The sequence below is a fragment of the Malaclemys terrapin genome, chromosome 9 (assembly GCF_027887155.1).
Source record: "Malaclemys terrapin pileata isolate rMalTer1 chromosome 9, rMalTer1.hap1, whole genome shotgun sequence".
NCBI classification, from domain to species: Eukaryota; Metazoa; Chordata; order Testudines; family Emydidae; genus Malaclemys; species Malaclemys terrapin.
Window position 1 is genome coordinate 57076945 of NC_071513.1, and position 25866 is coordinate 57102810.

General features: G+C 40.6%; 1 protein-coding gene across 5 annotated transcripts in view; it reads right to left on the reverse strand.

Moving 5' to 3' along the window:
* STAG1 (stromal antigen 1) overlaps positions 1 to 25866 on the reverse strand; it is a 391372-nt gene that overhangs the window by 291827 nt on the left and 73679 nt on the right. For all 5 annotated transcript variants that reach the window (XM_054039941.1, XM_054039940.1, XM_054039942.1 and 2 more), the window contains 3 exons: positions 24710 to 24850; positions 17663 to 17765; positions 9349 to 9516 (listed from right to left, as the gene is read on the reverse strand). In XM_054039941.1, the coding sequence (XP_053895916.1) occupies positions 9349 to 9516; positions 17663 to 17765; positions 24710 to 24738 (300 nt within the window). In that variant the 5' untranslated portion in view covers positions 24739 to 24850. The remainder of the gene's footprint in view (positions 1 to 9348; positions 9517 to 17662; positions 17766 to 24709; positions 24851 to 25866) is intronic.

Here is a 25866-nt window from a genome sequence, read left to right on the forward strand (position 1 = left end):
GGATGAGTGGAATCTGTGGAAGTGCATATAGTACCCAATTTCCTGTCTTCCCTCCTCCACCCCTGCTTGGTAACCAGAATGTATCCGTGAGAGAACCAGGGTTCTAACCTGCCCTGGCACAGAATTGATGGCATTTTCTGTTTTGTTTTGTTGCAAAACAGGTCTACACGGGGGATTCCCTGTCTCTAGAAAATCAGCCTCACTATGTTACTTTTCTCACGGATCAACTATGATCCTCCAGGAACTTTCTGTTGAAATGGTCTGCAAGAGTATTCTGTACTCCTGAAAGATGAGAGGCCTTGAGTGTAATCCTTTTCTGAATACATAGCTTACTGGATCTGGAACCACCCTGTTTGTTCTGACAGAACATTGCTGTGATATTGTCTATTAGAATCTGAATTGTTAAACCCTTGATGTAAAGTAAAAAGGTCTGGCATGCCTGCTGCATGGCCTTAGCTCCAGCACATATACATGCAGTGTTGAGTCCTGAGATGACTATAGTGCTTGAGCCTGCATTCCCTGTAGGTGTGCACCCTACCCTAAGTTAGATGCATTCTAACCAGTTTTCAGTGGAAGGGGAAAAGAGAATGGCAACCCTTTGCATGCACTGATTGAGTTCTTCCACCAATCTCAGAACAGAACCCTGGCAATTTTGTGAATCAGCATGCCCAGAGAATGTTTGCTTGCGCGACAGACTCGCTTCAGCCAAGCCTGCATGCATCGCAGCTGAAGTCCGGCAGGCTGAGTCAGATACATGCCGGAAGCCATATGTTCCAACCACCAGAGACAAATCCTCAGTGTTGCCCTTGGATGGGACTGCAGGCTGTTGCAGAATCTAGAATAGCTTGAAACCTGTCCTTCACTCCAATGAACTCAATTCTTTGTACTCAGGACAGAACTGATTTGTCCTAGTTTATTAATCAGCCCAGCTGAACAAACAGGGAGTGAGTTTACTGCACGTTATCCTCCATTTCTTGACTTAACTGGCCATAGATCAAACAACTGGTGGGTATTTCTGTATTTCCAGATACAGAAATACCTGCCAATTCTCCTGAGGTGAGCCATTTATAACTGACATGCACTTGATAAAGACCATTGGAGCCAAGGACAGACCAAAGAGGAGGACAGTATATTGGTAGTGGAGACCTGTCACTATCTACCTGATACTCCCTGTGGCTCGGTTAGATGCCCACATGATTTGCAACCCTGCAAATCAAGAGCAGCACATCTGTCATCAGGATCCAAGGAAGGAATAATGGAAGCAAGGGATACCATCCGAAATTTCATTTTGTTGATAAACGTGTGTAGTTTTTGCAAATCTAGGACGGTCCTCAGACCTTGGGCATAAAGAAATACTGAAAGTAGAAATCCCTCCTCCTAGGTTGAAGGGGCACTTCCTCTATTGCTCAGACAAAGAAGAATCTGCATCTCTTAAAGTGCAGACTCATGAGAGTGGTCACTGAAAAGTAGATAGATAAGATAGACTGAAATTAAATCATGTAACCTAGCTTCACAGTTCTCAGAACTCACTGATCCAACAAAATGGCACAACTTGTTTCCAATGGAAGTGATTGGGAGGAAAGCAGTCACATAGACTGCTTTGGAACAGATGAGTGTTGGTGTGATGTGTCCAAAGAAGTAGGAGCTGGTGGCCTTCTGAGTTTTAAGATGCCCCTGAGACTTATCAGCCTGTCTGGAAGCGTACTAAAGCTTTCTATACAGAGATCTGTATTGCCTCCTCTGTAAGGTTGCTGTACAGAACCCAAGGGAATGTAGTGATGCTTGAGAATCCTTGAGAAAATGCAATGCTTCATCAGTCTTGTCATAGAAGAGATTGCATCCCTCAAAAGGTAGTTCCTCAAGAGTCTGTTGTATTTCTGTAGGGATCCCAGACATCTAAAGCCAAGAGGCTCTACGCTGTGTGACAGATGTCACCACAACCCCAGAAGCTGTGTCACCAGCAAAAAGTGCTGCCTGAAGAGAAGTCCTTGTAACAAAATGGCCCTCCATCACAAAGGAATTAAACTCTTCTCAAACATCCGCTGGGAGATTGTCAATAAATACTGTCATGAACTCCCAGTTTAAAAGGTCATATTTTGAAAGTAATGCATGGTAGTTAAACACATTCATTTGAAGGCAGTTTATTTCTTGCCCAAACAATAGCAGTATCTTTGGCAACAACCATCACTGTTCTCATCCCAAAGTCTATGACAATGCAGAATAGAAGCGGGGGTGGTATGGCAACCTTGCCTTACACCAGAAAATCTTAAAACTATTCTGTGTGTCTGCTCTCTATCCTAATGCAGCATGCAGACTTGTCATATAAGACACATCAAATCAACAATCTCTGCTAGAATTCCATAGTGGATCAAGATCTTCCAGAGTGCTTCTCTGTGGACACTAACAAATGCTTTTGTAAAATCAATGAAGTTAAAAATAATCTTCTGCGGGTATTCCAAGCTTCTCAATAAATCTTCTCAGGGAATGTAGGTAAGTTCACCATTTCTTCACATCCCTCAATGGATGTTAGTGGTTCTGGCTGGTTGAGCACAGCCTTGACATGTTTCATCCAACAGGCTTCTATGTTAAAAGTGTACCGTCTCAAGCCTTCACAATGCCTCAACAATTCGAGAACTGTGATGTCAGTTGTTTGGATACTAGAAAAAGCTTTTTATAATCCCCTCTCTTGTACATCTTCTCAGCTTCTCTTGCTTTGCTTTCCATCTATTCTCTCAACTCTTCTGCCTGATCTTTTAACTTCCTTGTCTGTATTTGCATATTTTTGTTCTAGAATAGCTGGGACTGTATCTTGACATGATGGGAAGGCTTGAGAGCTCTGAAGACCCTGAGAGCTATGCTGGAGGGAGTGTAATTCTTTGTAGGGTTACCAAAGACAGATAGGTCAAAGGGCAGAAGCCAGATTAAAGGCAGTTCACCAATCTTCCTAGTAGGTTGTTAAGAGTCAGGCTAACAAACGTAAAAAATGCTGTAACAGACACAAAAACCATAAGCAAGTGTCAGACTTGCAAATACGAACACCAACTGTGGAGAACTATAATCCACTGGAAAGAAGACAAGATAGTTCTGGCCAACCAGTAAATTCAGCCAACACTGCGATGATGGAGAATCAAAGCCACAAGGAAGCGCTCCATCTGAAACAGCTACTTCACAAGTAAAGTTGGAATCTTAAATCGCTTTGGAGCACAGGTAGACTGCCATGAGTTATCAGAGAAATAAAAATCTTTGGCCTAATTATACTTGAACTGAGTGAGATGAGATGGACTGGACGAAGCAAATTATCATCTGTGTGACTGTTTTCTATTCGGGAAGAGAGGATGATAAACATCAGGAATAAGAAGGCTTATTATTGAGTAAGGAAGCTACTGAAAGAATGGGAACCTGTTAATTTAAGAATATTGACTGCTCACTGACGATCCATGCAAAAGTCATAGTTGTTCAGTGCTAACAAATAATGAAAACTGATCAAAGACTGTTTTTATGAGAGACAGCAGAGTATCTTTGGCAATACCAAGAAATATGACATTCTTATCCTGATGGGAGATCTAAATGCACAGGTAGTTTTGATAATACTGGATATGAACACATTATGAGCAGAAATGGCATCCTAAGGCAGAATGAAAATGGCGAATGTTTTGTTGAACTCTGCGGACTATATAATCTTTGCATTTGGGGAAACACTATTCTCACACAAGGACAGACAAACTAACATGGAGAACAAATGATGTCTTCATCCAGCAGCAGCTTGACCACGTTGCCATTAGTAGGTGTAGGTGAAGATCACTGTTGGACACCACGGTGTATACAAGTGCTGATGTTGGAAATGACCATCATCTTGTCACTGGGACAATCAAAATAAAATTAAAAATGACAACATCACTCAAGGCAGACAGCGTGCATCATAATAGAAATGTAGCAGATGCACCTTGAAATGCACCTTTGCTGACGCAACTCCCCAGTAGATTTGCAGAGTTAAAGACACTGACAGATGACATAGAAAAACTAGAGTCTGAAGAAGACCTCTGTGTAAGCTCGAACGCTTGTCTCTTTCACTAACAGAAGTTGGTGTAAAAAAAAATATTACCTCGTCCACCTAGTCTCTCTAATATCCTGGGACCAGCATGGCTACAACAACACTGCATAGAAGAAAAATGGAAGCTTTTCAAAGAAGCAAGTGTGGATGCAACAGGATTACAATAATGGTGAGAAGATATAAGAAAGAAGAATGCCTCCAATCAAATGCATATAGGTTTTTGGAGAGAGAAAAATTAAATAAGAGAATTCAACACCCTCATGTTCCCATAGCATTTTCCCACACCTCCTCTTCCACTCCCCCAGTCCCCTTCCCCTCCCCATCACCTGATCAAACAACCCCTCCCTCCGTCTACTCTTCCACTCCTAATCATCCTCCCCTCCCAGAGAGTATTTGCCTGTATAGTTTATTTTCTTTTTTAAAAGTATTAGCACTTTCTAAATATTGTGCTTTTCTCAGATTACATTTGTTCAAAATAAATATCCTCTTTGCTAGAGGTACATTGGTGCAATATGCCTGCTTCTTTTTTTTAAAATTCAGATTTCTGCCCTGGGTTGCCCAAATTTGGATCACTATCAGAACTCTGCATCCCTATGAGGCATACTTGGATTGTATTAATATCTGATAACTGTACATTTTAGAGCACTTAGAAAAGTGAAGTTGAAACAGAAAACCAGTCTCAACCTTCACTATGGTAGAGCTTTTGCTCTCCTATAATAATGGTCACTTTTGGATTTAAAATCTATGAAAACCAGACCATGAAAAGGTTTGAGTAATTTTGGACATGCCCAATCAAAAAAAATGTGCAAAAAGTATAGCTCTTTTTGAGATTTGTTAATTTCTTCCCTACTTCTCACAGATCGGTGAACCCCTTAAAAGACTGACTAAAAAAGATGCAGGATGGTGTTGGGAAATCCATCAGCTAAATGCTTTCAAACAGATCCAAAAGTGAGTGATTAACCATCTGATCCTGAAATATTATGGTATAATTTAATATAATGCTAGTGAATGCAGAATGGGTGCAACATTATTACAAAATGATCAGTCAATAGCACTTGCTTCCAGGACACACTTTCCAACAGAGCAAACCCATGCTCAAATACAGAAAGAATTCCTACTCACTGCTTTTCCATATACCAAGTTTGACCAGTATCTCCTGGGCCATGATCATATCCATGCAGAAACAGACAACAAACCTTTGAAATTAATATTCAAAAAGCTATTGTTAACAGCTCCAAACTATCTTGAAATAATATCAAAAATATCACTTGCATGTACAATGCAAAAGATTGTCTTTCATGTTCATCCTGATGTTCTGATTGTGCACATCTTCTGTCCACAACATGAGTGCCAAAAGACAGTGAGAGCTTGACACCCCTTGATTATGAAATCTTCTACATGCATCAGGAGGCGGCGTTTCATCAGAAACATCAGCTAAGCAGAATTCTATTGTGTGACAGATAAGCAGGTGCCCCAGATACAGACATACCCAAATGCACAGTCAATTTTAAGCATTTGGAACAGTCTATAGGTCAGGATGACCAGACAGGAAGACATCTGCCCAGCCACTTAGATTTTCTTTGTCTAGCCAATATTCAGTTCAAATATACTGACACTACAAAATGGTATTCTATATTAAGGCAGTAGGGTAAAGACCCTAAAGGTCTGAAATCCTGAAATGCTAGCTTTCATACACTGAAACCTGTTGGTGTTGAAGCATGTTTACATACGGCTAAGATGTCCTGTGTTGGCCAAACATAAGCAGTGAAGTCAAAGATTTCATACATCAGTGAAGTATCTGCAATAAATTCCTAGCACATCACTCATGATGCACTAAATATTTGATCTATCGCAGAGCAAGTCAGGCATGGACCTACATATATTAGGAAATCAAGTATCCCTCCTAATCCTTGATTATAATTTTTGATTTTATTAGGAAAAAATCCTGTGCACACAAGAGCAGCTTCTACCACTTAATGCTATGAAGAATCAGCATAGAATCCCAGAAATTGTTGATACAGATAATGGGTCTCAGTGGGCCTGTAGGTAAATTTTCAGTTTGCAGCATACGCAGGATTTGAACATATCACATCCTTTCTGCATCACAGCCAGTCTAATGGTAAAGCTGAAGCAGATCTCAAGATTGCCAAGTAGTTGGTAAAAAAGCCGTACTGGCATAACAAAGACCCATGCACAGCATCACTTGACTGGAAAAATACACCAACAGAAGGCATGGAGAGCAGACCAGAACGGCATCTCATGTCACACCACATACAGGCTGTTACTTACAGAACAACTTTTGAACAAAGCTGCAGTGGAAAGGTTGAGAACACAAATTAAACAGCAATGGCAACAAGTCAAATACTACTATGACAGAGGTACCAAAATGCTCTTTGAATTCCACATAGAACAGTCAATATAAGTACAGGCAGTACCTAACAACAGAGACAACAGACAGGGGGCAGGGAATATTTGCAAAGAATAGCACATGGTAGAAATACAAACAACTCTACCTCTGCAACTAGAATTCCCTTAGAAGAACCAACAAAAAATTATCCTGAACAGAAGACACAAATGAATCCTACCACAGATCAAGATATAAGGAAAGTCTGCAATCAATGTGAAGTGAGTTCACTTGAGCTTCATGAGTTCGCAAAGACAATGCCAGAAAAATCTAGGAGCACAGAAATCTCCTGAGGGCAAACAGCAACAGGAGGAAGGCCTGAAAATAAAACTACATGAAGCAAAAGAGCAGTAAAGTTGCTTTGTAATTTCAAAGACTATGTTATTGATTAAAAAGGGAGAGATATTACAGAGCACTCTATAAAAAATATACATCAATGCACATGTATATGTACATAGAGTGCCATCTACCAACACAAGAATATATAGTATTGTCTGAAAGTTGGTAGGTTCAATAATGTTATTGTTGTGCACTGCAAAGACCTGCACAGAAAGAGCCACTAACAAGAACTCTGTCCCTTCATAATGATCGTGTCACAAGCTCTACAAGAGAGACAAGGTGGGTGAGGTAATACCTTTAATTGAACCAATTTCTGTTGGTGAGAGAGACAAGCTTTCAAGCTTACATAGAGCTCTTCTTCAGGTCTGTGTAAGCTTGAAAGCTTGTCTCTCCCACCAACAGAAGTGGTCCAATAAAATTTATTACCTTATCCACCTTGTCTCTCAAGTGTCCCAGGAACACCATAGCTACAACAACACTGCATACACCAATCTCTACAAGTCAGTATGGAGGCCCTCAGGAGGAATGAAAGGGTAGAAAAGGCATATATATATATATATATATATATCCATATCCATATCCATATCCAAGTCTGATTAGTTTTTAACCTTGGTTTCTGAAACACTGGTGAACGTGGTTTTTCTCAGTCTATATTTGCAACTAAACAAGTGTTAAGCATTTCAGCTCTATCTGTACTAACACCTATTGTCAGTAATGAGTCATTTTTTACTGTTGACCGGGGTAAACCTAAGTGCCTAAGCTACTACTGAAAATGGGACTTAGGAATTTCTGAAAATTTTGCCCCAGGCATTAGAGTGACCTCACCCACACTACTACTTTCTTCATGTGCCCAGGGCTCCTGCCCTTTAAAAAGACCCCTCTTCCAACAAGCTCAGCACACTTCCTTCACAATAAATAAATAAATTCATTAAACTGCCACTTTCCCTAACTCACTTCCTTCTGAATTGAATCCCAAAGTGTCACAACACACAAATTTCTCCTTTGAAATTTGCCAAGAACAGGCAGTACTGTTGGAATCTGTGTTCCCACCACCTTTATATCTTGCTATAAGTGGATCCTATTCAGAACAGAAGCAATGCAACTATTTCTTAAACACCTGAGTTCCACTCACAAAGGCATTTAAAAAAAAAATCTACAGCAGCAAAACAGTCACTTGTATCTTTTCTCTGGCTTCCATTTTTATCAATGGCTCTCAGATAAACAGCAAACACAGATCATATCATATCTCCTATCTCATAATAAAACTGAAAAACTCCAAAATAACCTTGGAATCCTGCCAAAACAAAACTGAAAATGAACAGAAGTGATAGCTCTGATGCAGTAAAACAAAATGAAGATAATGCACCAGGAAGATTTCCATAGTCCCGTTATGAGAAAATTTGTTCTGTCTTCACCTACTAGATGAGAAGGGTAAATCCTACATCCCCAAATTCACAAAATGTAAAAAGCTTTAGAATTCTGATTTTCTTCAGGTTTACTCCTACATTCTCTAAATTAATCCACAACCCAGTCCCATCATGGATTTATGTCTGGTAGGTAAAATTTTCAAAAGGGCTTAAGTGACTTTGGACAATCTTGTTTTCAAAAGTGACTTAGGCGCCTACGGGCTACTAGAAGTCAATGGGACTTAGGCTAAGTCATTTAGAATAAAATTTTCAAAAGCACTTAAGTGGCTTAGCCTAAATCTCCCTAAGAGATGCATATATGTATATAAGCATCAAACCAAGCATAGTGTTTCTCTCATAACCTTACCTTCCTTCCCAATACCTGAATCTTCTACTACTCAGTTGTCAAAATACTTCATTCCTACACTGCACCAGGAAGGTCTCTGCAGTCCTAGGAGTCCACAGTGAAAATTAATGTTCTAGTGCAGGGGTAGTCAATAGATAGATCGCAGGCCAAATCCAGACGCTTTTGAATGGACCCTGAAATCTTTTTATTTATTTTTATATTATTATTTTCTCTGTGGAGTCTGGATCTTGATGAAAAATAATTGACTAGCCCATTCTAGTAGAATGATTCCACTAGCCAGAAGCCTGTAATCCTGGAGGTGAAGGCTGTGAATTCTTTTCCCTAGAATTAATTGAAAATGGGAATTGGGCTCTAAGTCATTTCAGAACTTTTGAAAAGTTTACCTGCTGTGATTAAACATCTCACATCTTTTCTGCCTTGCTATACTTAATACATGATAACCTTCATGAAAAGCTGCTTTAAATGTTCCCTAATTTTAGTACTCACTTGTTTTTCCATTTTAAAATAACAAAATAGTGAAGAAATTTACTAAAGTAGAAGACTTCTTCTAGGACTATAGTTATTCCACATATAATCTCCACCTTGATCACATTCCTCATTTCTTTCAGCATACAAGCCGAGGGGAAAAATCTTAGCATAATACCCAGAGAGTCCATCAGTCTGATACAGATTATCCAAAATACAACCACAATACGACAGTTTACAAAAACTGTTACAGTCTGAAAATATTGAGTGACCAAGCTGCAACAAAGATGAACAAACAGCACATTGGTTATTTTACCTGCATCGCACTTTTCCCCAGTTTCACCACCTCAAACAAAGTGACAGGGTCCCCGCCTTCTCCATTCTGTTGAGGGTGACCATTAGCTCTTCCACGACCTATTCCTCTAGTTCCAGGTTCAGAACGACTCTTATCTCCTGGAGACTTTCGAGGTTTCTTATTGGCAGACTAGATAAAGGGAACAGCATAATGAAAATTGGAAGTATTGAATGAATGAATTCAAAATGCTTGTAAACCATTTATACATATCAGTCAACAACTGATGATAAGTACTTGCTTGGTAGGCATTTTACCTATAATGTCAAATTAAGAAGTATGACTTCCTAGCACCAAAGAGCTAACAGGACATATTTCCATAATACTAGTCTTAACCAATACAATAAATACATAAAATAATGCAATGTCATGCTTGCAATTATGCACAAAAGTCAAGAAAATTAAAAATTATGGTCAATGTGACAAAAACATCTCTGCCATATACTTACTTACACAGTAACTAATGCATCTTATTTACAGAACTACTGCATCCTATTTATCTCAGGACACAATTATTACATAGGGACCAACTGCATGTTATACTGAAAATGTGTTCTTCCCCTTCATCACCATCCAGCTACAACTTGTTCATAGCTCCTTATTTGCCCATGAGAAAGGCCTAGCTGTTCTCCTTCCACACCACTAAAATTAATCAGTAATTGGATTTGTATGGACAGATACAATTGATGATATGGTCCCTTCTTGCCACTAAATCTGTGGTGGAAATCCAGGCCCTCCTGAAGTCAACAGGAGTTCTACCTATTAATCTATGTTATTTAATATAAGATTTCTTTAGTTCCTTCTTACCTATAGCTCCCCCTTGTGTGTTCTACATGAGCCAAATAGCTTGGAGATCAGTCTTCCATGTATGTAAATCATTTTGCTCAAGATAGTTAGTTCCTTATAAAGAGTTAATCTTCTGATGGCATGATTGTACACAGGCCACTGTCATTCTGTTATCACTTGCCATGTGAATGGTGAAACTGTTTTGGGGGAATTGTGTGAAGAAAGTTCTCTACAGCGCTTACTGCTGCTCACAGCTCCAGAAGGTTTATTCTGTAGAAAGTCTCCTGGTGCGACTCATTGCCTTGAAACAGAAAAATATTCTGTTCATCTGGGCCTTGATAAAGGCTCATCCAGGGGCTTACTGACTGAGTAGGTTGTGCCTAGACTTCCACAAAGCATAGAATGAAGCATTAAGGGTCATAGACTCTGGTTTGTTAAATCCATTTTGCATGGTTGAACATAGCAGCAACACATGGACTTCAAATGGCCAGATATGCCCAGCACAGAATTTCCTCTGCACAAGGAAACTCATCTGGAAAAAAGCTAGGGCAGGCAGAAGAACTGACTTCTGTGCCAGCCTTCTCCACACCCCTGGCACAAGAGGAAGAAAGGGTGAGTCAGATGCATGCCACGGGGTGGACTAGGAGAAAGGAAGAGGAGCAAGGCAGAGTGGAGCACAACTGTGCCTCATACCCCATGGTTTAAGGTCACCAAGGGGCCTTACACTAGTGGCATACATTAGGGCTGTTTGTTCCTCAGAACTCTAACTTAAGTTGAGGCTAGGCAGCATAGGATGAGGAAGTTGCGAGCATGTGGACATGTGGACTGGAGAGTCCAGCCCCGGCCCTACGAGAGATAGGAAGCTCCAATTTCTCATGAAAACATTATGCAGGAATATACATAGAAAGCACTGCCTATCGGACTATGTTTACATATTATACTACCAATCTAGTTAACCAAAAGCAGCTCCATGTCAAGATTGTGTAGTATTGAGAAACTGATCAATTGTGTACTATATAGCTTGAGGCTTTTTTCACAAAATAAGACGACCAGGCACAAGATGGACTTTATATGGTAACTAGGGGGCTGGTGTTTTGAAGTGGCATTAAGGAGTTACACTGAAAGTTAACTATGAACCTGAGTTGTCCTGAATTTGTGCTGGACTGCTGATTCTATGGACAAAGCTTTTACCAAGAGGTTAAATAGGTAATGAAAGATATGATTCCCTCCTACGTGAGACCTGGTACTAGGATCTTCATCAGTTTCAGATACATCCAAGGGGCAGGTGAGAGGCTCAGTGGCATAGTCTTGATTTGCAAACATTGATTCTGGATAGCAAACTGGAGAAAATATTGATTGGCAGGAGTTAATGGGGACACAGAGGAAGACTTCCCTTAGATCAGCTGAACACAGGAGATCACGAGGGGGCAATTTCCAAAATATGGAGAGCTTAACATATCTGCAGATCCAAAGACAAGAAAGTGAGTAATGGGTGGAAGCCTCCAGTTTTGTGTTTTGTTTTGTTTTCAGTGATAACACAGAATTTGAAGTATAAACCTGCTCCTCTCTCTTCTGCTGATGGATATAGTAAGTTCTGAATTGAGTCCAATATGACTTACTACTTCTCTTGGTGGGGAAAAGAATGCAATAGGAGGAGAACACTGAAAATCTTTATGATATCCCTTTTTGATCATTTCTAAAGCCTATGTGGCTGTGGCTGTACTGGTCACAGGCATGAAATTCTTTTTTTCATCTTGACCCCTAAATCTTGGGCAAGCTGGCTCAGCATCCCCACCACCATCCTCCCACAAGAGGAACCCGTTTCACTACTGCTGGAGAACCATTTTCAGGTGCCACAGGAATAGAGGGATTAAAGAACATGCAGCTCTGTCTGCATTAGAAGCACATGGAATTAAGGCTGGCTGTTCTGTAACTGCTCCTAGGTTCTCTGACTCAGTTTTCTGGACTTATTTCATCGAGGAATCCTTCAAGGTTTTAATGAGGGATTAGCTGAGTAGTTTTGTGCCATCAGTGTTGCTCGGATGAAGTTTTCTCTAGGGGAGATATCTGTATCCCAAATTATCAACTATATATTTCTGTGATCTAGAGTGAGGACGACTCTGTCCAAAAATACAATAATTCCACAGACTTTAATGTACAAGATAGCTAACGACATGAGGTCTGGAAAACATGCCTTACAAAGAGAGACTTAAGGAGTACAATTTATTTAGTTTATCAGAGAAAACATTAAGAGGCAATTTGATCATGGTATACAAATATTTATATGAAGAGAAGTTATTTATTATTAGAGGATTATAATCTAGCATACAAAAGCATAAGATGATCCAATGGCTAGAAACAGAAGTTAAAAAATTCAAACTGAAAATAAGGTGCAAATTTTTAACAGTGACAATATTTACCCACAGGAACAGATTACTACGGAATTGGGTAGATTCTCCATCACTTGGAGTATTTAAATGAAGATCTGAAGTCTTTCTAAGAAATATACACTAGCTCAACCACAGGTTATTGGTTTTGATGCAGTAAACACTGAGTGAAACTTTCCTGGTCATGGTTCATTCGGGCCTTAAAATCTCTTAATTTATGAAAAGATATTTTATATGATTTTAGTTTTTTTTCTTTGATTTTGCCTTTAGTTCTCAACTAGTTATTCCCTTCTGTATTTGAATCAAGAAGAGTATAGTGTGAGAATTAGGGCTTGGCTACACTTGCGAGTTACAGCGCAATAAAGGAGCCCAGGGTGTACTAGCTCACTTCCCGTCCACACTGGCAAGACACGTAGAGCGCTCTGACTCCGTGGCTACAGCGCTGCTGGTACTCCACCTCGGCGAGTGGAATAATGTTTCCTGCACCCCTGCTGGAGCACCGCAGCGCCAGTGTGAACGAGGTGTTGCATTACTGCGCTCTGATTGATCTCCGGAAACGTCCCATAATCCTCTTAAGTCAAGTGGCCACTCTTGTCATCGTTTAGAACTCACTGTAGGAATGCGGATATGCCGTTTCAAAGCTCCATTTCTGACAGCTGGCTGCTTATCTGCTCCAGGACAAAAGAACCATTACTGAGGAATGCGGCTTGCTTTGAGTGAGAGAGAGAGAGAGAGGTGGGGGGAGGGAGGTCTGCTGCTGTCTGAACTTACAAGTTCACTGACATGCTCTCAGCCCCCCCAAAAACCACTCTCTTCCCCCACATACACACAACACACTCCCTGTCACACTCCACCCCACTCCCCACATTTGAAAAGCATGTTGCAGCCACTTGCATGCTGCGATAGTTATCAAAATGCACTGCTCTTTGTGGCGTTGCAAGAGCTGCTAATGTGGCCATGCCAGTGCGCTTCCAGCTGAGTGTGTAAGCACTCGACAGCGTTTTCCCTGCTGTGGTCTCCGAAGGCTGGTTTAAGTCCCAGCGCTCTACAACTGCAAGTGTAGCCATGCCCTTAATGGGGAGCTCACAGATCCTGTTGTAACTGATGCATTTTTTAAAATGTTACATTGAGGGCTTCTTAGCTGGATAGAACCATACAGAGTCCAGGTTTTTTTTTTTTTTCTCAACTCTTTTAAGGATCAGAAAATCTATTTTTTCATTTCTTTCAACTGCATTTTGAGGGAGGTCTTTCTTGGACTGAATGAATGAAAGATTATTATTTGATCTCCAGATTGGTATGTAACAGCTCAGCCATCCAGGTCATCTCCCTCCAAAGGAGATTACTATATCTGATTAGATTATTTGGAAAAGAAAAAAAATATCCCCCTTCAGCCAAAATTCAGGAACATAGGAATTGCTATACTGGATCAGGTCTGTGGTCCATCTAGTCCAGTATTCGGTCTTGGTCAGTGGCCAGCACCAGCTTTTTCAGAGGAAGGTACTTAAACAGATGAATCTCAAGTAGGAAGGTTATTTTACCTCTCTATTTGGCACTGGTGCAACCACCGCTGGAATACTGTTTCCTGAATTGTGGGCACCAGAGCTGGAAAGATGTTGATAATCTGAAGAAGGTTCAGAGAAGAGCCACAAGAATGATTAAAGGATTACAAAATAATGCCTTCTAGCGATAGACTTAAGGAGCTCAAGCTATTTAGCTTAACAAAGAGAAGATTAAAGAGTGACTTGATTACAAGTATCTACATGGGGAACAAATATTTAATAATGAGCTCTTCATTCTAGCAGGAAAAGGTGTAACAATGCAATTGCTGGACATTCAAACTAAAAATAAGGCATAAAGTTTTAACAAGGAGAATAATTAACCATTGGAACAACATACCCAAGGATGTGGTGGATTCTCCATCAGTGACAATTTTTAAATCAAGACTGGATGTTTTTCTAAAAGATAATCTATGAATTATTTTGGGGAAGTTCTATGGCCTGTTTTATACAAGAGATCAGACTAGATCATCATAATGGTCCCTTCTGGTCTTGGAATCTATGAAACCTTGCATTAGGCAGATGTGCAATAATCTGTCACCCACAAAGGCCTCACCTTAACCCCAAAAGGAGAGTGGTTTAACCCCAAAGTATATAGTTTCATATCCCTTGCAAAACTTTCTTTAAGCATTAACCATAACTCTGGATATTTTTGTTATTTATGTAAATGATCGATCCTTCTTTGAACCTTGCAAGATACTTTGCCTAAATGGAATCCTGTAGCAAGGAGTTCCACAGTCTAACTAGGTGCTGTGTGAAAAAGTATTTCCTTTTCTTAGTTCTGAATTTTCCTCCTTTCAATTTCATTGACTGTCCCCTTGATCTTGTGTCACGAGACAGGAAAAAAGAGATACTCACAATCTCCCTTCATTCTTTTTTCATGTCCCCTCTTACTTGCATTTTTCTAAGGTAAACAACTCCTATCTCTTCAATCTCTCTTCATGTAAGAGTTTTGCCATGCCCCTAATAAATAACATCTTTTTTTTCCCCTGAACCTTCTTTAATACTTAAATATCCTTTTTGAGAGGCGATCAGTAGAACAGACAGTATTACAGTAGGCTGGACCATCGATTTATATAACAATTAACTTTGTTGTTGTGATAAACACAGAGAAAAATGAATCGGGCTTTCTGCTTTTTGATGTTGACCTTCTTTGTGGTATACTCCTCAGATGAGAAGGAGGAGAGGCAGCAGCAGCTTGGGTCTTTTGGTTTGGGTAGGAGGAGGCCACTGAAGAGGATGAGCTCTGATAAATACAAGGAAGATCTGCAGGCAGTGGTTTTAGGAAGCGACAAAGAAGGGAACCTTCCCTATCTGATTTGGATGGTGCCCTTGGACAGGAGATTTCTTGATCAACCTCTGAAAAGAACAAGCCATTCAAGTATTTCCATCTCAAATTTAAGAGACAGGCCATTGAGGATCAATGAACTTGCCCTTAGGTGGCCATCAGGGGGAAAAACAGTAGTTTTGGAGAGATAAAGAGTAGGAACTCCCTTGGATTGCAGGTGCTGGTTCTAAGGATCACCACTGGAAACAGGGTGTTGTCTCACCAGTACATTTAAAGCATTTTCTCCATATGTCATTAGCCATCTGAGAAATTTTCCACATCCCACTGGGGTAGGAGGCGGCCTGTGTGTGTTTAAAAAAAAAAAAGCTCTCCTGGGCCTCTACAAAGAGGCCATACTTCCAGACTTCAGTGAGTAGGAAAGCTGCTATAGAGAGCAGTCTTTTGAAGTGCAGCTGAGCCTCTGTTGTGCTGAAGCACAAGAAGAAAATGCCACTGGATCAAGGATTTTCCCCCAGGCTGCTCTTAGAATCCCTTCTAAAGTGTTCCATATTTTTTTTTTTTATTTTTTTTTTTTTTTTAGGAATTATGGGAAGGAGAGAAGAAATAAAAAAAAACCTTCAAAAGAGGCTCTCAGAAACAGCACTGAGAGAAAACTGCGGTTTTCTAGCACAGGGACATTCAGCTGAAGACTCACAAGGAAACAATACAAATATGACAGCAAGATCAGCTGGAAAGCTTAAGACAAAAAATAATTGAAAAGGTCTGCATGAAGTGGTTTCTGGATGCAAGACAGGTACTCAGCATTCATGACCAGACCAGTATGAGAAGTTCCCTGTAATCGTGAGAGAAGTGAGATGCTGGAACATCCTTCAATAGGCGTAGTGGTAGCATATAACCTAACTGGTTTTAATATGGATCTTGATAAACTTATGAACAGGAGTTTATGACAGGGTTGCCTCCGATAGCGAGGGACTGAACTCTATGACCCAGGAGTTCCATTCCAGTCCTATGCTTCCAACAGATTCTAGAACATCTGCAAAGTGGATCTGGTAAGCTGGAAGTCCTTCAGTGGATAGAGCTGTTAACTACAAAGCTAACATAGCGATAGATAATTAAGGATTAAAATTTTACAGGAAAACTATGTCATTTTCCTACTGTACATGTATTTGGGTGGATTTTCAACTCTTTATAATAATCTTTTAGAACCAGATATTCTAAAACAGCAGATATGTTCTATATACTTATATGATCTTTTATAATATATATTCTATTAATGTAGTCTAACTGAGCTGACACCAGAACAGTCATGAGGAAGGAACAAATTGGCAAATAGACAAAATTATTAAAAGCTCACAAAAAATTATGCAAAATTCTTACAAAAAAATCGTATTACACACTGTGTAATTCTGATTATATAATCAAACATTAATATTAATATTTGTGATGACTGGCAATCTACCTACAGTGAACGGCTTGATAAAACAGCCTCCACAATTATATATGCCTGCTGACGAAGTTACTTCTCTTATGAATAAATATCTTATAAATATGGAAAGGGTTACTTAGTAGTTACTGTGAGTTTTCGAATTGCCTAGGTACATTCCTATTCATGGTGTGGTAATGTACAAAGGCCCTGAAGAAGAATCTTCTGTTAGTAAATACCTATACAGCAGATACCAAATCTAGTGATAACTATATTATACTAAAGAACAAAGCTCCTTACCCTGATTCAGGACACAAAATATGTTCATTAATCTTAATATTTTAACCTGCATTACTAGATCTCCCTAGGGAACATCTAATCATTATATTAAAAGTGAGAGCACACTTTCCAGTTCACATGAAGAAATTAAAAGCCACTTAAAGATGGCTCAAGTATCGTTTCACAACACTTAAGTGAAGTATCCACTAAAATTTTAATAGTAGAAAAGAGTTATGGTTAATAAAACTACTCTCATGCCTAGGAAGAATATTGTAATATGACAAATAACGAAATGTAAAATTTTAATGTGTATGTATGTAAAGGAAAAAGTATTAATGGCTATTCCCAGCTTATCTTTTAAATTAGATCCTATACTTCTATTTCAGCAATTTTTTCGTATCAGTCTGACATATGTACTATGCACTATAAATCTTCATATAATTTGACAAATGGTTCATTGCAAACCTATTGATGTGATCACTAAGAGGACAGGATGGAAGAACAATCTGCAGTCAAGTTTAAACTGATTCACAACAAAACAAAACTAAACACCACATACTGGAGGCCTGCCAGGACGGCCCCTTTTTCTCTTTCCTTTGACTTCTGTTTCTTCAAGCTCACTGCCAGCATCTGAATGTGCAGTAGTTTCATTTGTTGAATCCCTAGGGAAAAAATACTAGTTAAATTAAAATTATTTGAAACAAGTTATGAATTTATAATTAAACTGCTTAAATATTTAGGTGTAATATAGAACAAAACAAATTATCCTTTAAAAGCCTTGTGCAGCATTCCCTCTGCAAATTCATCAAAGATTGCTACGTATGGAGGAATGCTAAACTATGCAAGTTTTATGAAGTTAGAAATTAGTGTATGCTCTCAGACCTGAAGACTCATTTAAATAACTGGCTCTTTTAAAGTGAAATTCTACTTTGAAAATTGACTATGTTAAATAGCACCTTCTTAACTGTGTGTACTCAGTAGTATCAGCTTGTTCTCATGACCAAAATAAGATTTTACTACTATTTACTCATTAGCCTTGACAGCCAATACAGCTATCAGGAAAGCAAGCTGCATTCTCTTCTAGTTCTCCCTTCATTAAAGTGGTTATGTAAACTCCAACTATAGACCAAATTCTAACCTAAAGTGCACTCAAAGACAATGGGATTGCACAGTGCAAATAAGGGCAGGATTTACCCTGAATAATCTTTATTGCTGGTGATGATGCACAAATCAGAGAGACTGTCAGCTTGATTTTCTCATCCCAGGTTGAGTTTGTGGCTCTGGGACTTAGGAAAAACCTTTTCACTTGTACAATGAGCAAATCTGATCTGCAAGTCATTGAGAGACTACAGGTATATCTACACTAGAAGTGGAAGTCAACCTATATATTAGGTCAACATACAGCAACCACAGTAGTCACTGCATGTCCACACTACCCTCTCCTTAGGTTGGTGATGCGCGTCCTCATCAGGAGCGCTTCCACTGACCCTAAGAAGGGCAGTGTGGGGAGCTGAGAGACTGGGCTCTCAGCTCTGCTGGCAACTCCCTGCCAGGAGCCCAGCTGCCCCACAGGCTCTCAGTGGGCTCCCCCTGCCTCCACTCCCTGATCCCTACCAAGAGCGGGGGAAGCCGCCCGGAGCTTTCTCATCCCCGTAGAGTGGAGTCCAGCTGCCCCTGTTTCTTGGCTCCCCACCCCCTCCAAGAGCTGGGCAGCCTTATCAATTTCACAGCTCATCCAGCCATGAAATTGACAAGACTGCCCAGGTCCCAGAGGGGTCCAAAGCTTCTCACCCCAGCTGAGAGCAGGATCCAAAGCCACCGGGGCTTCTTGCCGCGGCTCCCAGCTGGGAGCAGGGTCCAGCTGCCCAGCTCTCCTGGGAAGCCGGGGGCAGCTGGGTGCTGGAAGGCAGATGTTAGCCCTAGAATGTTAAAGGCCCTCTTCCCTACTAGCTGAGAAGGGGCTACTTTAGGTCCATTAGGGACACCTGAATCCAATTAAGGGCTGCCTGAGATCTGGGAGGGAAGGATAGCTCAGTGGTTTGCGCATTGGCCTGCTAAACCTAGGGTTGTGAGTTCAATCCTTGAGGGGGCCATTTAGGGATTTGGGGCAAAAATCTGTCTGGGGATTGGTCCTACTTTGAGCAGGGGGTTGGACTAGATGACCTCCTGAGGTCCCTTCCAATCCTGATATTCTATGATTCTATATCTACTTTTAAAACCCCTCCTCTAGTGAGAGAAAGAAGCTCCTGCCAGGCTAGTGGCAGCAGGGAAAATAACCTGCTCCAGGGTAAGAGGCTGTGCTCCTTCCTATGGGGGAAACAGCCACACCTGAGTGCCTGCTAGGGGAAGGACTGATACCCAAGGGCAACCAACAGGACGACACTCTGCACCAGCAAGGAGGCAGCAAAAGGTATACCTCTGGGGTTTATGTGTTTATGAGGGTGTCTCCTTTTTGTTTGGTGGACAATCACCCATAGGCCGACCCTGAAAATGCGACCAAAGGAGCAGAAAGGGGGAAGGCAAACCCTGCCCTAAGTGGGGCTGATTACCCTAGGCCCACCATCACCAGAGGAGGAAGTGCTAAGTCTGGAGAGATGGAAGAGGTGCCTTGCCACATAGGGCCCTTACATCAGCAGGAAGAAGGCTGTAGTGTAGACACTGACATAATTAGGTCGACATAAACTGCCTTATGTCAACCTAGCTATGTAGTATAGACCAGCCCTAAGTGTGGAAGCCCATTGTGCCACCTTTTCAGTCACTTTTCAGAGCAGGACCAAACTTTAATAGTAAAAATTGTTACCCGAAAATTTCCTTTCTTCTAGAAATCAGGTCCACTGGTCCTACAATGGCTCTTCAACCAGAGGATTGCTACTTGAAGAAACCAGGCCAGTCACTCATCCTCTGGAGTACTGGGTTCTGCCCCTGAAGAGCTCATAAATGAGATTATTTCTCAAGCCGACATGAATGGATTTATTTTAACTTTCACTTGTAATATCAATAAACTAATTCAACAAGACCTCTATGGGTCAAAGACACTTGTGACAGAGCACCAGATCCATCTTTCAGAATTATCAGGGTCTCATTTTTATTTCATATTAACAAAAATCATGGGTAACTCCTCTGAAGTAAAGGGAGTTACACTGGTATAAATTGTGTGTGAAGGGAAAAATCAGGCCAATTTTGCTAAGATTATATGGCCTTAAACGCAAACAAGCGTAGATCCGTTCTGTGGATCTAGCACCATCCTCCTTCATGGCCAGGTTCACAGATCCTCCAATGTGATTTTATCAAAAATGTTCTGTAAATGTTTTGTAATAAAATAGAACAAACATTTAACTATATCCAACTATATGAACATCATAGTTAAAGGTTGTGCTAGAATAGCCCCTTGAGGCTTTTGCAATTCTGTTCCCACCTAAATATTTTTTGAGAAAAGTAATGGATATTATAAATCTGAATGTGTCTGAATTTTCTAAAATGTATTTGAGTTCCAAGATTTTGTAGTTGTCAAATATCAGAATATTAGAAAATCACTTCTTTCAGATTTTTAGAAAGGGTGTCACTTTTTTTTGCAACACTTTTGTTGTCATGAAAATACATGCAGAGAATTCTTTATTCTCAGAAAAAGAAAAACTATGCAAAGAAAAAAATGGACAATTAACTACCAAGATGACCAACCCAGTGCTCAGAAAACTGGACAGAAAACTATTAGGAGATGAGGTCCAGGAGACTGTGGGGGGGGAAGGAGGGAAGGTCCCCAGTGGATCCCCCTTACCTTTGCCACAGCATGCCTCCAGATCTCCTAATCTCCAAAGATTTCCCCTAGCCTCAACAAATCCTACAGCACTCCTACCTCTAGGGCACATAAGTCAATAAGTGCTACATGTCCCCTTTGTATCAACAGAAGGTGTAAATCTACTACAGCCTTAAACCAAATGCTTGGCTCTTTGCTGAAGATCTGGAGAGTCCCAGTTCAATCCCTTTTGTGTCAGACAAAATAGAGACCATCACACTAGTATGGGTGGGAATGGAAGGAACTGAATAATTTACAATCCTCCCCCCTCTACTCTTTATAGGAAGCAAAGCACTCTCAATCTTTCTGATAGACCACTCCCCAATCACCTTTCTTAATGGCAAGATACTTCTGGTTTGCAGGGATCCTCATCAGAAGTTCACCACATGACACTCTCAGTCTAATGAGGCGGTGAGTCCTCCTGCAAAGGGCGCAGCAGTGAGAGCTCAAGGACTCCAATGGTGCACATGGTCAGGTGGGAAGATTTGCTCCCCACAGCCTCCCTTCCATCTGCTGTAGTGGGGACATGAAATAAAGAACTGCCTCCACTCCTTGGCAGAGGCAGCCTGTCATATGCAACATATACAGCACCTCAGAACATGGGAGTCTGTCAAAGCGACAGACCTTCCACAAGAGCAGGAGAGCCCCTAGCACTAAGGTCCATAGCTCCTGTATGCTGTGAACCCAGGCCCACTCATGGGAAGCAGCAGCCAGGATTCCCAGGGTACAGGAGCTATGAGCTCCAGTGCTGGAGGTTCCCTAACTTCTTTCAAAGCTCTGTGGCTTCAAAAGAGGCTCCTCTACTCTGAAAAGCCTTGAATGGCTTGGCAAAGCAGATGCTACATAGGACAGGTTCTCATAATAATACAGGCATTCCTGAGCTGAAGTAAGATTTAGGCCACGAGGGAAGGATGCACAAACTGCCATCTCATAAGTCAAACAAGAAGTGGGGAATCTTCTATGTCCCCGTCCTTACCCACACCTTTCCATAAAATTGGAATGGGATAAGTAGGGGGGAACTGGGTTGCATTCATCTCCTCCATCCCGCAACAAGTCCTGCAGAATCACAGGGAAAAGTCTTTTCTCGGGTGAACATTACCTACTTCATTAGCCCTGCAATAAGGATGTGACAACTGACACACACAGGTATTCCTGTACCCATTCCTGCCCTCCTCACTTGACTCTCTGCTTTCTCCACTATCATAAACATCTGTGCTCCAGTCATTTTCCTCACACCATAAGGAAAGTGAGGAGAGCCATCCATTCTCCACTTTTCCATGTGCCCCCAATACGCTCCCATACACCTCCTCTATTAGAATTGCCACATTAGCATAAACAAAAGCTTAATTTTAAACCAGTTAAGGTTGGGTAAGTGCAAACCCTTGGTGACAAGTTAATAGCCATAAGGAAATACCAGGTTACTGGACAGCTCTTAACTATATCAGACTCGTCACACAGCAAGTTTCTACTGAGAACAACAGACTACACAAATCATCAAGAAACTCCCTTCTGCCTCAGAGAAGAAAACATACTACACAACACATTACGCAGAAAGCCAAACCTTAGCGATAACCTCACATTTTTGCTGTGAACACACACCACACCCTTAACCTGTGCATATACATCAATGATGGACATTTGCTAATGTTGCTGAGGTTGTTAAAGTTTTGCCAGGGGTAAATGCAGTACTTGCTACCATCAGACCAAGTCACCTGGAAAAGCACCAAAGCAGGGTGTGCCCTTCCTCGAATACCTGAAACACTGCCTGGAATCTCTGGAAGGGTCAGACAGGTCAGAGAAAGAAGCAGAGTTCATCTCTCTCTTTGGGGCTGTTCTTCAGCACCTCAGAAACAGACTAGGAATTCAGGTTGTTGTGTAGCATCTTCTTTGTAGGATTCACAAGAGCACCTGCAGAAGACCTTGCTTTTGACCTTGGAGTACTCTGAGGCACAGATGTTTTGCACTCTGAAGAAAGACTTCTCTTTGGAAGGAATCCTTCTGAAACAGGGAGTGCCAGCAAAAATACAGGTGTTGACCCCATGATGAAAGGTCACAGGGTGAGATGGCTGGGTACTATGGGCTAGAAGATGAAATTGAGCCTTTGGAGTCCTAATACGCAAAACTATCAGGGATCTCCTATTCCCAAGCTGCGGAGCAGAAAATCTAAAAGAGGTTCCTACTACAAGACAAAATGGATGGCTCATTTCTTGAGAGACAAAGACGGAAATAGTCAGTTGGACATTACTGTAGCCATTGATCCCTAAAAGCTGCTGAAAGTACCTCCCTTTATTAATGAGACTTTCGATCCTGAGCAAATGTCTGTCCTGTTACGAAGGATCTGCTTCTCAGGAGGTGCAGCTGTTTATTCCTGCTATGTTGAGCTTTGTTTGAGTTTCCCCAGGATCACAGTTCAGGTTGGTAGGCTGAAGTGACCTTTTTTGACTGCTCCTTGACAGTCTGCTTGAATGCTGGGGGAAAGGAATTTGCTGGCAGGGGTGGGAAGCCTGAACAGTTCCTTCTCTCTTCCACATGGGTAGAAGGTGCCTGGGAACATCAGCGGCAAAAATTCCCATCTAGTCACTTTAGGAAGAGAAAGGTTGTGGCTTCTTTTTCCCAAGTGTGCTGTCTGCACACTGAGCTGCAGGAGAGAAAGATGGTTCAAGGTTTCAGCAGATCTTGAAGAGTAGTCCTGCTCAGAAAAGTTAGACAGCCGAGCACAAATATGTCCCAAATTAAGTGGAAAAATTTAAAATTCTAGAATATACTTTAAAAAAAACTGCTCTTGCTTTGGAGAAGGAAATATGTTGTCCTGCTGCCATTTAAAGATAGGAGAGAACTGGTAGGCAATCCAAGGCTGGAGCCCAGATCTCAGGAAATGACTGACAATCCTGATTTCTGCCTCCAAGCAGCATGTAAGCAGGTGCCTTTCCTAACCTGCTCTCACACACAATCCACACTACATAGAATCTAAGTTGACCCCTTCATAGGGTTTGGTTTTTATTAAAGATATTAACAAGGCAACAAAGTTCTGCCCCAACTTTTACCCAAACTTGGATGCTCCTAGAATTGCATCCTTCAATCTGCTCAGCTCACACTCTGGACAGCCACTTCCATTCAATCCACTCTAATGCCCTTACCTTATCTAGGAGGAGATCCATTTGACTCATTTCGTCTGCACAACCAACTTACATTCCCCAACAAACATTATGGGGTGCTTGTAGGCAAACACAGCCAGCCTATTATCCTACAGCAGAAGCTAAAGATCTTTTGTGAGATATGTAGACCTGGCTATAAAGGAGAATGTACAATTGGAATAATTAACAATTTTGTTTATAACAAGTGAGGACCAGAATCCAGCTCATACTTCCACAGCTCTGCAGTGCTATCAGAAAGAAGAAATGGTAAAAAAATTATTTTTATTACTGATGCAGGAAGAAAAGAAACATATCTGTTCAGTGAGATGATGTCACTTTTACATAGTCACTTTTCAAAGTAGCCTACTACTTCGGGTGACTTGCAGTTAGGGTGACCAGACAGCAAGTATGAAAAACCAGAACAGGGGGTGGGGGGTAATAGGCACCTATATAATGCAAATCCTCAAATATTGCGACTGTCCCTATAAAATCAGGACATCTGGTCACCCTACTTACAGTCCACACAGGAAGTCTGTAGCAAAGACACAAATATGCACCTTAATATCAGTCCCATACCTTAACCACAAAGCCATCCCTTCCCCCCCAAGAAGTATTCTTCTTCATATCTTTAGTAATCTGAAGAATTCAAATAAAAAAGAAAAAAAATTTAACTACTCACTGTAACACTGGCAAATCTGAAGTAATCATTTTTGTAGCACGGCACCCTCTATGAAATATTAGAACTACATAGAATTTCTTCTAATGATGATGTTACAAGACAACTTCCTGGTAACTATGTTCATTAATCTCAAAGTCCAATCTATAAAATAAAAAGATGAAAACTTATTAAAGTCATGATTTCAAAACGGACATTCAATATATTAAATGAAACATTGTTATAGACTAAAATCTGTTAGCTCTGTATTAAGTTGACTATTTCAATCATATGACACTCCAAAAATTCAGAATGAATATCCCATGGCAACTTGGCTATATCCTTGCATACAGTCATTACAACTGGGCCCAGCCACATTAATGTGAACACTAGACAATATGACATTTTTTAAGAAATTACACACATGGCATTTTGTATTCCTAGATATATCTTCATGCTGAAGTCACATTAAGAGAGTTTTGTATACATAATATTCTAAGAACACAAAAAAACTAAAGACACAAAATATACAAAATAAATGTAAATATAAGAGTATAGAGTATGAGGGACTAGTGAACGCACTTTCTATTCAACCCAGGAAAAACAGAACCTATTCAATAGGGTTTAACTTTAACCAAAAGTTAATCCTGAGCTGAAGAAGGCCTTGAAACAAAATTCTTCTTGTTAACATTATCTTCCCAGAACTCCAGCTGCCTGATTAGACTAGCTAATAAAACGAAAGAGTTTTAGATGATTGTTCCCTCTTTGCAATCCAAACAGCAGATACAAGAATGTCTAACTGTACTGAAAAGGATTTTAACCATGAGAATTCCAAAAACAAGACTAAATTCATCCACCTTACACAGTGGGTGTAAAACTTAAAATAAAATAGACAATTATGCATTCTCACAAGAGGAACCCTCTAGTCTGGAAACTAGTGAGTTAATCACATCATGAACTGTGAGAAACTCAGATGGGCTGATCTGTTGATACAAAAGAATGAGGGGTTGCTGTAAAGTTTTTGCATTAGATGTGAGTTTGATAAATAAAGCGTGTGTGTTGTTTTTCAGTATCTGTGGAAAATGAAAGTGAATGCATTATGGATGAGATAAGACAAGACTGGATGGATAAGACTGCAAGTTTGTCACGGAGATCACGGATTTCATGACTTATTGTGACCT